A 12437-nucleotide genomic window follows, 5' to 3' on the forward strand; every position below is an offset into this window, starting at 1 on the left:
TAAATCAGCATTTCTATAATTATCCACAAAATGCTCACTTCCTTCTAAATTCTGTACAGGAAAGGAAAAAGAAAAAAAAATAGACAAGATTCAACAATTCTGTGGCAAGAAATATGTAGCAAGCGATGCACAAATTACACATTCAAATTGACCTTGTGTATATATTGAGGCGATGCATTGTCAAATTGCTGACTAGATGGAAATCCATTGCTTGGTTGTGTGCCCTAACAAAAGATAAAAAAAAGCATGACATTATTAGGCCAACCAAGCAAAAGAAAAGCCTCTCCACAACATTATGTTATGGTTCATAAAAAGGAAACATTCTGTATTTTTTTTTATTTGGCTATGAAATACAGGTGATAGAGCATACATAAGTGTAGCTCGAGAGGCCTGAGGAAATTGATTGATCAGGATCACCACCTGGAGGACCAGGTTCAGGTTTTCGGACTTCTTTAAGAGCTTTCCTTATATCTGCAGCTTTCCAAACTGCATACTTCTGTTTTTGCTCAATCTGGAAAGTAGAGTATGATCAGAATTAGTTTGCTTGCTCATATTGAACCAAAAAAATAGTTCTTTATAAAATGGCAAAGTGCAAAACTTACTTCAGGCTGAAGTTCACCAAATTGATATAGTATCTCAAAAAAGATACTTGCAGCATAAAAAGTTTTTACAGTATTCCTGTAATATTACTAGTACTTAATTTTCCAACCATTGTGAGACTAAAAAAGCCAGTGAAATGTCTTAATAGATATGCCTAGATAGATAAGAAAATGATAAAGAAACATGTTCCTTCACATACAGATCTGCACGACCAGCACGATCTTGCTTATCTGCCTTTGCAAAAAGATTTGATGCAAAACCCTCCACATAAAGGTTGTCCTCAGGCCCTAACTGCAATGACTTTTTGTCCTATGCAAAATCACAGAATCTGAATCAAAATGAAGCAAATTATCATCCAAAATATAAAAAGAGTATTAAAACGAAATTCAATGGTGATTCTCTTTAGATATTAGGGCTGGTTGCTTACCTTCGAAGCCCTAAGGCAACCTCACACCGGTGATCGGATGGCTCTAGCTTGATCCCACGGCACCAGAACAAAAATTAGGGCATGGCTATACCTCAGACGCCGGCGACGATCCAGGGGAAATCGGAGCACAGGGAACCTACGCACTCCCTCGATCAACGACATTGTCGATATGTCCTCAAGCCAAGGCGATGATGGCTTTGCGAAGGAAGGGAGAGCTCGGCAGTGTCGGCGTCGCGTGAGAGAGGAGAGGGAGGACTCGGCGATGGAAAAACCTAGGGCTCGGGTGGAAAGAGTTGAGAAGAAGAAGAGATCAGGATGATCCGCGCTTCGATCTCTAGCAAGCTCCGGCGACATGCTACCAGTCGACGTTGACGATTATCGGAGGTAGAACTCTGTTGCCCGTCGCCTTAGTGTTGTCCGCGAGAAAGAACAGAGGAAGAAGGGAAGAAAGGAAAAGGTTCGGGAGAGGTGAGGAACTCGGATCGGGATCGGGATCGGCTTAGGGAGAAATAATAAGAAAAGGAATATAAATAATTAAACATTTCCTCATTTAAACGGGTATCCCAAACAGGCCTTATATGTACCCGTAATTTCGTCCCCTCAAAACACGTCGCATGAGCTCCGAAAAATTTCTAGAAAATTTCTAAAAATTCTGAAAAAATTCTATAAGGCTATTAATTAAATAACCCTATTTAATTAATTTTCCGATATCTCACAAAGGAGCTCGACGTCGGCAAGATCAGGAGAGGGGAAACTAGGGCACGGGAGAGGGGAAAGGGCAGCGGTGATTGGGAGTAACCGGCAGCACCCTCAACGACTGACGATGGCTGTGTCTTCGGGAATGTGAGGGCAGCGCCGGCTGCGTCGGAGGTCAACAATGAAGAGGAGATCGTGGTGACGGTGAGATCGGCAGGAGAAGAGGAGGAATGGGAAAAAAAATGAGATTGTTTAGATTTATATATGTAGGTTATTAAATAAATAAACTCCCACTTTATTGGTACTCAAAATAGGCTTTCTCTAAGTTTAATCGATTTACCCTATTAAATGTGTCATACCGACTCCGTTTATATTCTAAAAAATTTCTAAAAATTTTTAAAAAATTCTACCTCCCAAGGAAGCGCCGAAAAGTCGATGCGCTAACACTTTAAAGGCAAAGCAGCGAGAGCGACGAGGAGCGTCTTTTGTGGAGGAGTCGGAGATAGATTTTTGTTCGTTGAAGGGTCACAGAGAAGTGGGTTTTAGGTTTTTTTTCATGAAGTTAAAAAAATTGTTGTGTTTTTAGGATTCAACAACATTCAATAGACAACAGTTTAATAAAACTATTGTATATTATCACATAAGCAACAATAACAGACAATAGTTTTTTAAAACTGTTGTCTTTGACACACATTAGACAACAGTTTTTTGAAAAACTGTTGTTATTTAAAAAACATTATGGTGAACAACAACAGCTTTCAATAAAATTGTTGTTACATGGAAAAAAGACAACAATTTCTTGAAAAACTGTTGTCTATTAGGTGTGGTTAAATCCAAAATTTCTTGTAGTGAAAAAAAGTAAGAAAGTAGTGAATGAAACAAAAAAATGAAATTTTTGAATGATTATATAAAAAATTAGATAAAAAATAAGGGGAAAGAGACATTTATAGAATAGCTAAAGTGAAAGAAAGGAAGACAAGAGATCTTATCTAAATAAAATGTATTAAAGATGAATATAATATGATACTATTAAACAATAAAGAAATAAAATGATAGTGGAAGAGGTATTTTCAACAACTTTTTAATAAAGGTTTAGGTGACCAACTTAACTTAGGTAATTTAAATAGGTCAAATGAGCATAGAAATTTAAATTTTTATTTCAGAATTCATACTTCAGAAGTAGAACAAGGTTTAAATGAGATATACAATGGAAAAACTGTTAGATGAGATAATACTCCAATAGAGGTATGCAAGTGCCTAGGGAAACAAGGTATTGAATGACTTATAAAATTATTTAATATGATATTAAAAATAAAAAAATATCTAATCAATGGAGGATAAGTACTCTAGTTCCCTTATATAAGAACAAGAGAGATACACAAAATTATGCAAATTATAGGGGTATTAAACTAATGAGTCATATCATGAAACTTTGAAAAAAAAAAGTAATACAAAATACATTAAGGAAGGAGACCTCAGTGATCAAAAATCAATTTGGATTTATGACTAGAAGATCAATAATAGAAGTTATATATCTTCTTAGACAATTAATTGAAAAGTATCAAGAGCAAAAATGAGATCTACACATGGTATTCATTGGCTTAGAAAATGCTTATGATAGAGTTCCAAGAGAAATTATATTGAGAATTCTAGAAAAGATATGTGTTAGCGTAACATAATTTAACTAATTAAGGATAAGTACGAAGATGTAATGACAAGAGTAAAGACTTCAGGCGAAGTAACTGAAGCATTTCCAATAAATATAAGGTTACATTAACGATCAACTCTAAGTCCCTATCTTTTTACACTAATTATAGATGAACTCACTGCACACATTCAAGACACAATATCATGGTACATATTGTTTACACTAATTATAGACGAATTCACTGCACACATTCAAAACACAATATCATGGTGTATGTTATTTGTAGATGATATTACTTTGGTAGATGAGACACGTGAAGGAGTAAATGTTAAACTAGAATCTTGGCGGAAAACACTAGAAGGGAAGGGTTTTAAGCTTAGTAGAATAAAGATAGAATATATAAAATTTAAGTTTAGCAATATTAGATGTAATAAGACAATTATTAAGATAAGAGATAATGAGTTGCCATAAACCGAGATTTTTAAATATTTAGGATTATTTTTGTAAAATGATGAAGGGATTGAGAGAGATGTTTTACATAGAATATAATACAAGCAGGTGGTTGAAATGGAGGAGAGCATCGAATGCTTTATGTAACTGTAAAGTACCTCTAAAACTTAAAGTAAAATTCTACAAAACTGAAGTTAAACCTGCTATATAATATGGAGTTGAATGTTGAAATATGACTCGAGCACATGAGCAGAAGATTAGAGTTACAGAGATGAGGATGTTAAAATAGATGTGTAGACATACGAGAATGGCTAAAATAAAAATGAGAGCACTAGAGAGAAAGTTGGAGTTACATCCATTAAGATTAGTTTATATGAATTGTTTTTGTTTGTATTATTGTGATTGTATGGATTGTGATTGTTTGTATGATTGTGATTGTATGTATGAATTATATTTGTTTTGCCATCATATGTGATGGTTTATAGATATGGAAATTGTAAACTGAGTATATTCTGAATATACAAGTTTCTTGGTCATTTTTTTGAAATTTATCGACGGAATACCGACAGAATTTGTATTCCATCAGTAAATATCGAAATTAGTTTATGATACACAGTCGGTGTTTACTGATGGAATATTATTTTCCGTTGGTAAACACCGATGGGATCCTAGATTCCGTTGATGTTTACCAATGAAAAATAATATTTCGTCGGTAAACACCAACAGAATCTTAGATCCCATCAGTATTTATCGACAAATACAAATTTCATTGATGATTATCGATAGAAAATAATATTCCATTGATAAGTAATGTTATGGGACATATTTCCATTCTATAAATACAAACAAATTATACATTTTGTCAGTGAACACCAACGAAATTTGTATTCCTAAGTATAATTATCAATGAAATACGAATTCCGTCACAAAAACCGTCTCTGATAATATCTTCCAACTATTGTATTTCCATCATGATTTTATCGTTAAACCAATATAGCGACAGAAATTTTTGTTAGAAATAAAGGATTTTTTTTATTGCTTCCTTCCAAATTAATCGATTCAATAACTTAGATTCCTAGTGCCCATTAAAAAAACTTAATGATCGATGTGATAATTAGGGGTGCAAATATGTCAAACCACAAGGTAGCCACTCGTGAACGGCTTAGTCAAAATTCAATTTGAGCTAGAAGTTAACCGAGCTCAAGCTGACTTAGATTAATTAGAAATCAAGTCGAACTCGAACCTAATATAATTATTACCAGTTCGATGGTTCGTCGAGCCAAATGAATCAGTAATAATATTTATTTTTATAATATATGATATATTAATTTTTTTATTAAAAATAAAAAAAATAAAAAAATGTGAGTTCGAGTTTAGTCAATAATTAAATATTTAGCTTGAGCTCAAATTCAACTCCATATGCTCGAACAAGATTAAGCTTGAGTTAAACTAGTATAAATTGAATCAAGCTGAGCTCGAGATTTAGATTGACTTGAGCTTGGCTGAGTTCGTTTACCGTCCCAGTGACATCTGATAACCGACTCTTTATTGTGATGGTTGGAGTCATGCAACTACCATATTATAATATTTTGTATGTAAAATTAAAATATATTAAAATTGATTGTTATTTTATTTAATAGCACATGCATAGTGGTGTAACTAAGGAGTTGATTTTTGTTAAAACTTATTTATTAGAATTTTTATTAAGCTTAGTCAAATCTATTTTTTATGGAACTAACTAAGACCGTTTTGTCGTTATATAAGTATTTTATATATTCTTGTACATCAAATAACTATAAATTAACTTTATTAAACTAAATACTAAGTTTATTTATAAACATCTATTTCTAAAGAATATCTTCTTCAAAATATATAGAATATTTGGATGAGAATTTCAAGGAAGACACCCAAATAAATATTGCTTCTAAAATAAAAATAAAAGGATAAACTTTGCTAAGAAAAATATTTGATGATTTAATGTTTAAATGTTGGGATTAAAAGAATTTAGATTTATTTTTTAAACCTCATATCAATATAGATATCTTTCATCTTTTAAATTTATAATTTGTATATATTTTTAATGTGAGACTTAAATTGTATTCTCATTAATCCTCTACTCAAACAAAGTATCACTATTATTTTCATGGTCCGGATCATCTCTCAAATATCTGATCATTTTTAATCTGCTTCGGGCCTCCCTCTCAACGTCATTCACTGTCATCTCACATGGCATCCGATCTAGACACTTCTTTCTCACTCTGATACCACTTGTTGAGATCAAAAGAATTCACATATGTCTATAATGGTATGATATTGTCCACTTTAAATCTAAACCCTCATAGATTTATTTTTGAACTCTATCCAAAAGATCTCATACCAATAAAAATATATATCTTCTATCTTTTAAACTCATAATTTTTTCTATATATTTTAAACATGTGACTTTGATTCTACTTCAAACATGAAATACAAATGCGTAGAGTTCATCCCTTTAAGTACAATTCAAACAATAATCTAGACTCACTATTTAATGAAGTAGTTAATCATTAAAAATATAAACTATGAAAAGACTAAAATTTATTTAACGCTAATATAATTTTAAGTAGGTAGATAACTTGAATTTGATAGTTTTAAGTAGTCAACATTAATTAATTTCCAATAAATTATTTTTAATAAGTTGCATTTTCAAAAGGAATGTGGTTCTAAGAAGCCAAGTAAGCTATAATTTTCAAAAACCAACTCTAGTTTTCAACAAGGTTCGTTACAGCCTTAACACGCAAACAAACAATTTCAAACTTATACCATCCCTACTCCAACTAACATATTAATTAAGTCTTAAGTCATAGATGTTAAGAAGGAATAATATAATGAAGCATGAAGAAGAAAAAAAGAGGTTAGGATTAGGGTTTCATTTAATTTATGCTATTATCATATCACCATACTATGCTATTTATAAATATGTGTCTAAATATTAATATTGGGTCACTGGATCTCAAATTAGCGGATTGCGGGTTGTGTACGGGGAATATCCAATTATGCTTTAGAGCTTGACCATATGTGATGGATTTCTCATAGTGGAGCTGGCCACAAAGTGTAAGTTTGCTAGGCCAACAGAAGTTATTCCTTGGCATACATAAAGAATTTATAAAAATAAAAAAATAAGACAAATCTTAGGTTATCGGTTCCTTAGAATTAACCCTTGCTAGGGATGTTATACGTCAACTTGTCAACTGTCTGCACTAGCAATAAAAAATTTATTGAAATCATATGCTATGTGTTTGAAAAATACAAATGATTCAATTTATTTCTTCTTTTTTTTTTTTCATATTTAACCCTTTTGTGAGTCCAATTTGTCCTCTTACTTTAGGTTGAAGAAATAAAGAGAGAAAGAAAGGGATAATAAAATATCAATGATACCATTTACTACAAATTAGGATGATATTCTAATTTAGAGATTTTAGTCAACTAATGCTTATCTGTTCTATCTCCACATGTACATATATTGTAAGCTAAAATAAACATTTTGACCTTAGAAGAGTGTCTAAAATAAGTTTGATATGATAAATTGTAATGTATAAATATGTAGATTGTTATTATATTAATGACCAATTTGAGTTACCTATAAAACCTATAAAAAAATAATTCTACGTACGATTATTGTTTGTTGTTGGTTAATTAAACAACTTGATTTTGTTGACTAAGAATTAGTGTGATCTGGAGGTAAGGTAGAGTCCGTCTGATAAGAGGTTAAAGTGGTTAACACCCTAGGCAGACATCCGATCGGGCGAGCTACCTTCCCGGTCAACATGAAGGGTAGTCGGTCCGACACTCTGATAGCTCGGTCAGATACCGGGCTTCCGATGCTCATAAAGCTCAAGCAGGGAGGCACGAAGGTCGCGCGGCCGTCTCGCTCGGCTAAACAGTGGATGCAGTCTCGACCCGGCAGACAGGGCTCCCTCGCTCAATGGGGGGAGCCGGGTAGTAGAGCATTGGTCGAGCGGATGCTCGGCCCGACCATTGCATCACCCGGACAGTAGACCGCTCGAGCGGCTCTCCTACTCGGCCCAATGAAAGACAAAAGGAGCAGTTGGTGAGATCTCCCTAGGGACCAGTATCATCGACAGGTAGCATGGTCGGCGGCATTGTCAGACAAAGAATTGTATGGTGGAAGCTTCCACTGTCACGTCAGGGATATGCTCGGGCTGTTAAGGTATGACGTTAGATACGCTTTTCTAATAAGTCTTTTCCAGGTATGCTTCGAGAAGCATGTGCACCTTGGGAAGTGTGCGTGTGCCTCCTGGAAGTTCTATATAAGGACTCCTAGAGTTCGACGTTGATATGTTTACTACTGTAACTACAGTTATGCTGTTGTTCCTTTCTATCTACTTCATTCTTCATTTGTTTGCCACCGGTGATTGACTTGAGCGTCGGAGGATTATCGCTGGAAAACTCTTCCCTGGCTCGGTACTAACGACTTGTGGTTGCAGGCTCAGCTTGTCGGAGATCCACGTCATCTTCAGTCGACATCCAGTCATCGTGAACGTTATCTTTCCAGCGTCCGTTGACGATCTCGAACAGGATCATATTGCTTGACCAACAAGTTTTCTTTGTCAATGATTATAGTTGATCCATTAATCGATCTTATGTTGCTCGATCTGGTCAACCAAATAATTAATTTTTTGATGCAAAAGCACAAACATTTATTCTTTATGAGCTCTTTGATCTCAATTTTAAGCAAATAGCCTTGTAAAATTTATGCACCATATATATATACACACTCAAATCAACTTAATTGAATACACAACATAATGTTGTGTTAAGCTCTTTGATTGCAACCTATTATCATTCTAGTTTTTCTTTTTTTTTTTATAATTACATGCACAAAATATAATTCTATGAAAATGTATAGAAAATAGAATTAAGCAAACGTCTGATAAGTGACTTATGTTAAGCAATAATATTGAAGATTACAATTATTACGTCAGTTTTGCAGGATTGAATGAGCAGTTACATGGATGGAAACAGGTTACGAAACTATATGGGCAAAACAGGGCGACAGTGCCATCCTTGTCTTTTTAATTTTGGCCATCTAAATTTGAGTCCCTGCTTGGCTATCCATGAGTGACAGTAATCATAGAATGTTGATAGTGAATTATCTACCAATTCAATATTTTTAGATCAATTGTTCATTAATAAAAATTCGATCTGTTAATTATCCTGCATCCCAGGCAGCTCTTCATTGGCTTTGGCAGAGAGTGGTTGGTCGGTCTATTTTGGGCCATGCATGATCAAAATGGAGGAGCTCCCTGGTGAGGAGGGGACGGGTTACAAAAAGATCATCGATCGCACCATGTCTGAAGTTGTTACATACTATTGTTAGATTTGTAGCAGAAGGGTCACCTGATAAATGGAATAAAAAAAAAATCTAAAAGCTATTCAATTCTATGCACTGGGATTTTATTAATTTTGAAATTGAAGTATTAACAGGTCACCAATCTAAAGCGACCTTCGCTCGTTAAGGAAGCCTCTTGTTAAGGCTCACACAGTGGGCAGTGGAAACCGAAGGAAGCATTGCGCAAACAGAGCAGCGGCAGCAGCTTCCGCCGCGATGCGCAACACGACGCCGTCCGTCTCAATGGCCCCATCCGACGAGAAGAATGTTCTTCTCTCGCCCGGCCATATCTACCTCGCTATAGTCCCTCGCCTTTCTAGCCAATCGAGGCTTGGCGATGATATTAAAGAGCAGGGAACTTCCGGTGAGGAGAAATCGTTTCCGCCGCCGGAGGAGATGCTGAAGGAAGCTGCCTCACTCTTCCGTCTCTCTTTACCCATTGCGCTTACGGCGCTGCTGCTCTACGTGCGCTCGGTCGTGTCCATGCTGTTCCTGGGCTCGCTGGGTGACCTCCCCCTGGCCGCTGGCTCCCTCGCCATCGCCTTCGCCAACATCACCGGCTACTCCGTCCTGTCGGGGCTTTCGCTCGGCATGGAACCGCTCTGCTCGCAGGCGTTCGGCGCCAACCAGCCGCGCCTCATGAGGCTGACCTTCCACCGTTCCGTTCTCTTTCTCCTCTGCTCCTCGTTGCCTATCGCGCTGCTCTGGCTCAACATGTCGCGGATCCTGCTCTTCCTCCGGCAGGACCCGGAGATCACCGCGCTGGCTCAGGATTACCTCCTGTTCGCGCTCCCGGACCTCCTCTGCTTCTCCGTCATACACCCACTCCGGATCTACCTACGGTCGCAGGGCGTCACTCGGCCGCTCACTACCGCGGCCGCCATCGCCGCCGCCGTCCACCTACCGGCCAATTTCCTCCTCGTGATCCACCTTGGCCTGGGTGCGCCCGGCGTGGCCGCGGCCACCGCTGCCTCTAACCTCGCGCTTGTCCTCTGCCTCCTCCCGCTCGTGCCCCTCGGGCCCACCACGGAGTGCCTCTCGGGATGGGGCCCGCTGGCCCGCCTCGCCGCCCCCAGTTGCGCCTCCGTGTGCCTCGAGTGGTGGTGGTACGAGCTTATGATTCTCCTCTGCGGCCTCCTCCCGGACCCCCGTGCCTCCGTCGCCTCCATGGGCGTTCTCATCCAGACCACCTCCCTCGTCTACGTCTTCCCATCCTCCCTCGGCTTCGGCGTCTCTGCTCGCGTCGGGAACGAGCTCGGAGCCCACCGCCCTGCGCGCGCGCGCGTCTCTGCGACCATTTCCGTGCTCCTCGCCGCCGCCATGGGCCTCGCCGCGATGTGCTTCTCCGCCGCTGTCAGGGAGCGATGGGGCCAGATGTTCACTGACGACGCTGACATCCTGCGGCTGACGGCAGCGGCGCTGCCGATCGTGGGGCTATGCGAGCTCGGCAACTGCCCGCAGACCGTCGGATGCGGTGTCCTGCGCGGCAGCGCGCGCCCGTCGCGCGCTGCGCACGTCAACCTGAGCGCCTTCTACCTCGTAGGGATGCCGGTTGCCGTCGGACTGGGATTCTGGCTTGGAATGGGCTTCGTCGGGCTGTGGATGGGCCTCCTCGCGGCCCAAGTATGCTGCGCCGGCCTCATGCTTCACGCCGTAGGGACCACCGACTGGGAGGCGCAGGCTCAACGGGCCCAGATGCTGACGCGTGCGACCGCTACCGCAGCCGTCTCGGCTCCGCCGGAGCCGGCGGTGCCGGAGGAAGTGAAGGTAAAGGAACAGGTGGCGCAGAACCGGGGGGAGGAGGGCAGATTGTATTATGAGCCACTGTTTTCGATCAAGGTGTATGAGTTGGAGAAGATGAAACCGGCTATCTAGAAAAGGTTACTACTATCTATTAATTCATTGCAAAATTGCAGTGCTCGACGATTGTTAAAAAAAAAAGTAAAAAATTAATTGCTGGAGTCAAAGCATCTAATAAAGTCTTATAACTTTACATAAAGAGACAAGAACAGCTAATTTCTATATCATGTTTTTGGATATCAATTGCTCTCTCCATCGTGAATTAGTTAAACTTCGTCCCCGTTTGTGTCGGATGATTTAATAATATTGGACTTTTCGAAGATATCAGCATCACTATAAATCTCAGAGGATTCATGTGAGTCGACCAGTCAAAAAAACAAAAGAAAAAAAAAACATCTACTTAAAGTTGGCCTAGTGACTACATTTTGCATGCGTTGGAACAGTAACAATGCATACATATATATGGATGTTCCCTTAGCTTATAATTATCAGCTGGATTGGGAGACAAGAAAGAGACCCTGTCATTTGGAGCTATCCAACTAATTAAATTAGACCATGTTTCTCCCAATTGCCGCGACACAGCACGACGCTAGTCATTAGCAAACTACGTCGACGATATTTACATCGATCGATGGTTCGTTGTATCCATGCATGCCGTCGATGTCTCATCGCCTCGAGTCTGTTAGGACATATCCATCACCCCCCTCCATTAGTTTGCTTGACCGATTGCTGGCCACTACATATTCATTTTCACGGTCACAAGTTGACGAGAAGCATGACATAGAGGTTCGTTGTGCACGAATGGATGAGATCGATCGCATCGTGGAAGGATAGACCCAAATGACTCGCAGCCTGATCTTTGACCAAAAAACGGAAAACACACACTCACTCTTTAATTACGACCCGCGTCAGACGTAGACCTCAGGTTTGTTTTCAGCCTCCTTACTGTCTGATTTCATTCTCGTCTCATCTCACATTCAATTTCTTTCTCAATTTGTTTATGTCAGCCGAATTGGCGCCACGTTGGCTACTTGTAGGACAGTTTAATTTTAAAGTTTTACCGAGACACAGCACTCTCGTGCCCAGTTCAGGAGCACTACCACCGAGTTCATTTAATTTAATATGCGATGGCATGGATAATTGTGGCTAACAATGACTTAGCTAACTACCAAACTACTTTTAAAAATCACTTTGGATTTGGGTGCCGATCGTGTTGAGTGGATCTTTAAATGCACCTGGTGAGTCTATTTAACACACAGTGCTACTAGCTGTCAACTTAGTGACAAGCTAACACACAGTATGGCCCCCAAATTCAATAGCTTTGCATCCATTCGGTTAGGATTATTAATGGGCCACGCTTATCTTCTCTGTTTTAAAGCCAAACGATCAAAGTAAACTTTAAGGCAAAAGAGCTGTAAGGATCA

The 12437-nt window shown here is 38.9% G+C and overlaps 1 protein-coding gene and 1 long non-coding RNA gene across 2 annotated transcripts; one reads left to right on the forward strand and one right to left on the reverse strand.

Moving 5' to 3' along the window:
- Positions 1 to 447: 447 nt before the first annotated feature.
- On the reverse strand, positions 448 to 911 carry LOC121982694. Its single transcript, XR_006112193.1, has 3 exons — positions 800 to 911; positions 603 to 678; positions 448 to 511 (listed from the first exon to the last, which is right to left on the reverse strand). It is a non-coding gene; the product is annotated as an uncharacterized LOC121982694 (long non-coding RNA).
- Positions 912 to 9388: 8477 nt separating this feature from the next.
- Positions 9389 to 11159, forward strand: LOC121982695 (protein DETOXIFICATION 52-like). Its single transcript, XM_042535805.1, has one exon. The coding sequence runs from the start codon at positions 9430 to 9432 to the stop codon at positions 11086 to 11088; it is 1659 nt and encodes a 552-aa protein (XP_042391739.1). The 5' UTR covers positions 9389 to 9429; the 3' UTR covers positions 11089 to 11159.
- Positions 11160 to 12437: the final 1278 nt, after the last annotated feature.

The sequence above is a fragment of the Zingiber officinale genome, chromosome 5A (assembly GCF_018446385.1).
Source record: "Zingiber officinale cultivar Zhangliang chromosome 5A, Zo_v1.1, whole genome shotgun sequence".
NCBI lineage: Eukaryota > Viridiplantae > Streptophyta > Magnoliopsida > Zingiberales > Zingiberaceae > Zingiber > Zingiber officinale.

Bases quoted from the DNA above. Each gene is read 5' to 3' on its own strand.
- LOC121982695 (XM_042535805.1), top strand. From the start codon at position 9,430: ATGCGCAACACGACGCCGTCCGTCTCAATGGCCCCATCCGACGAGAAG.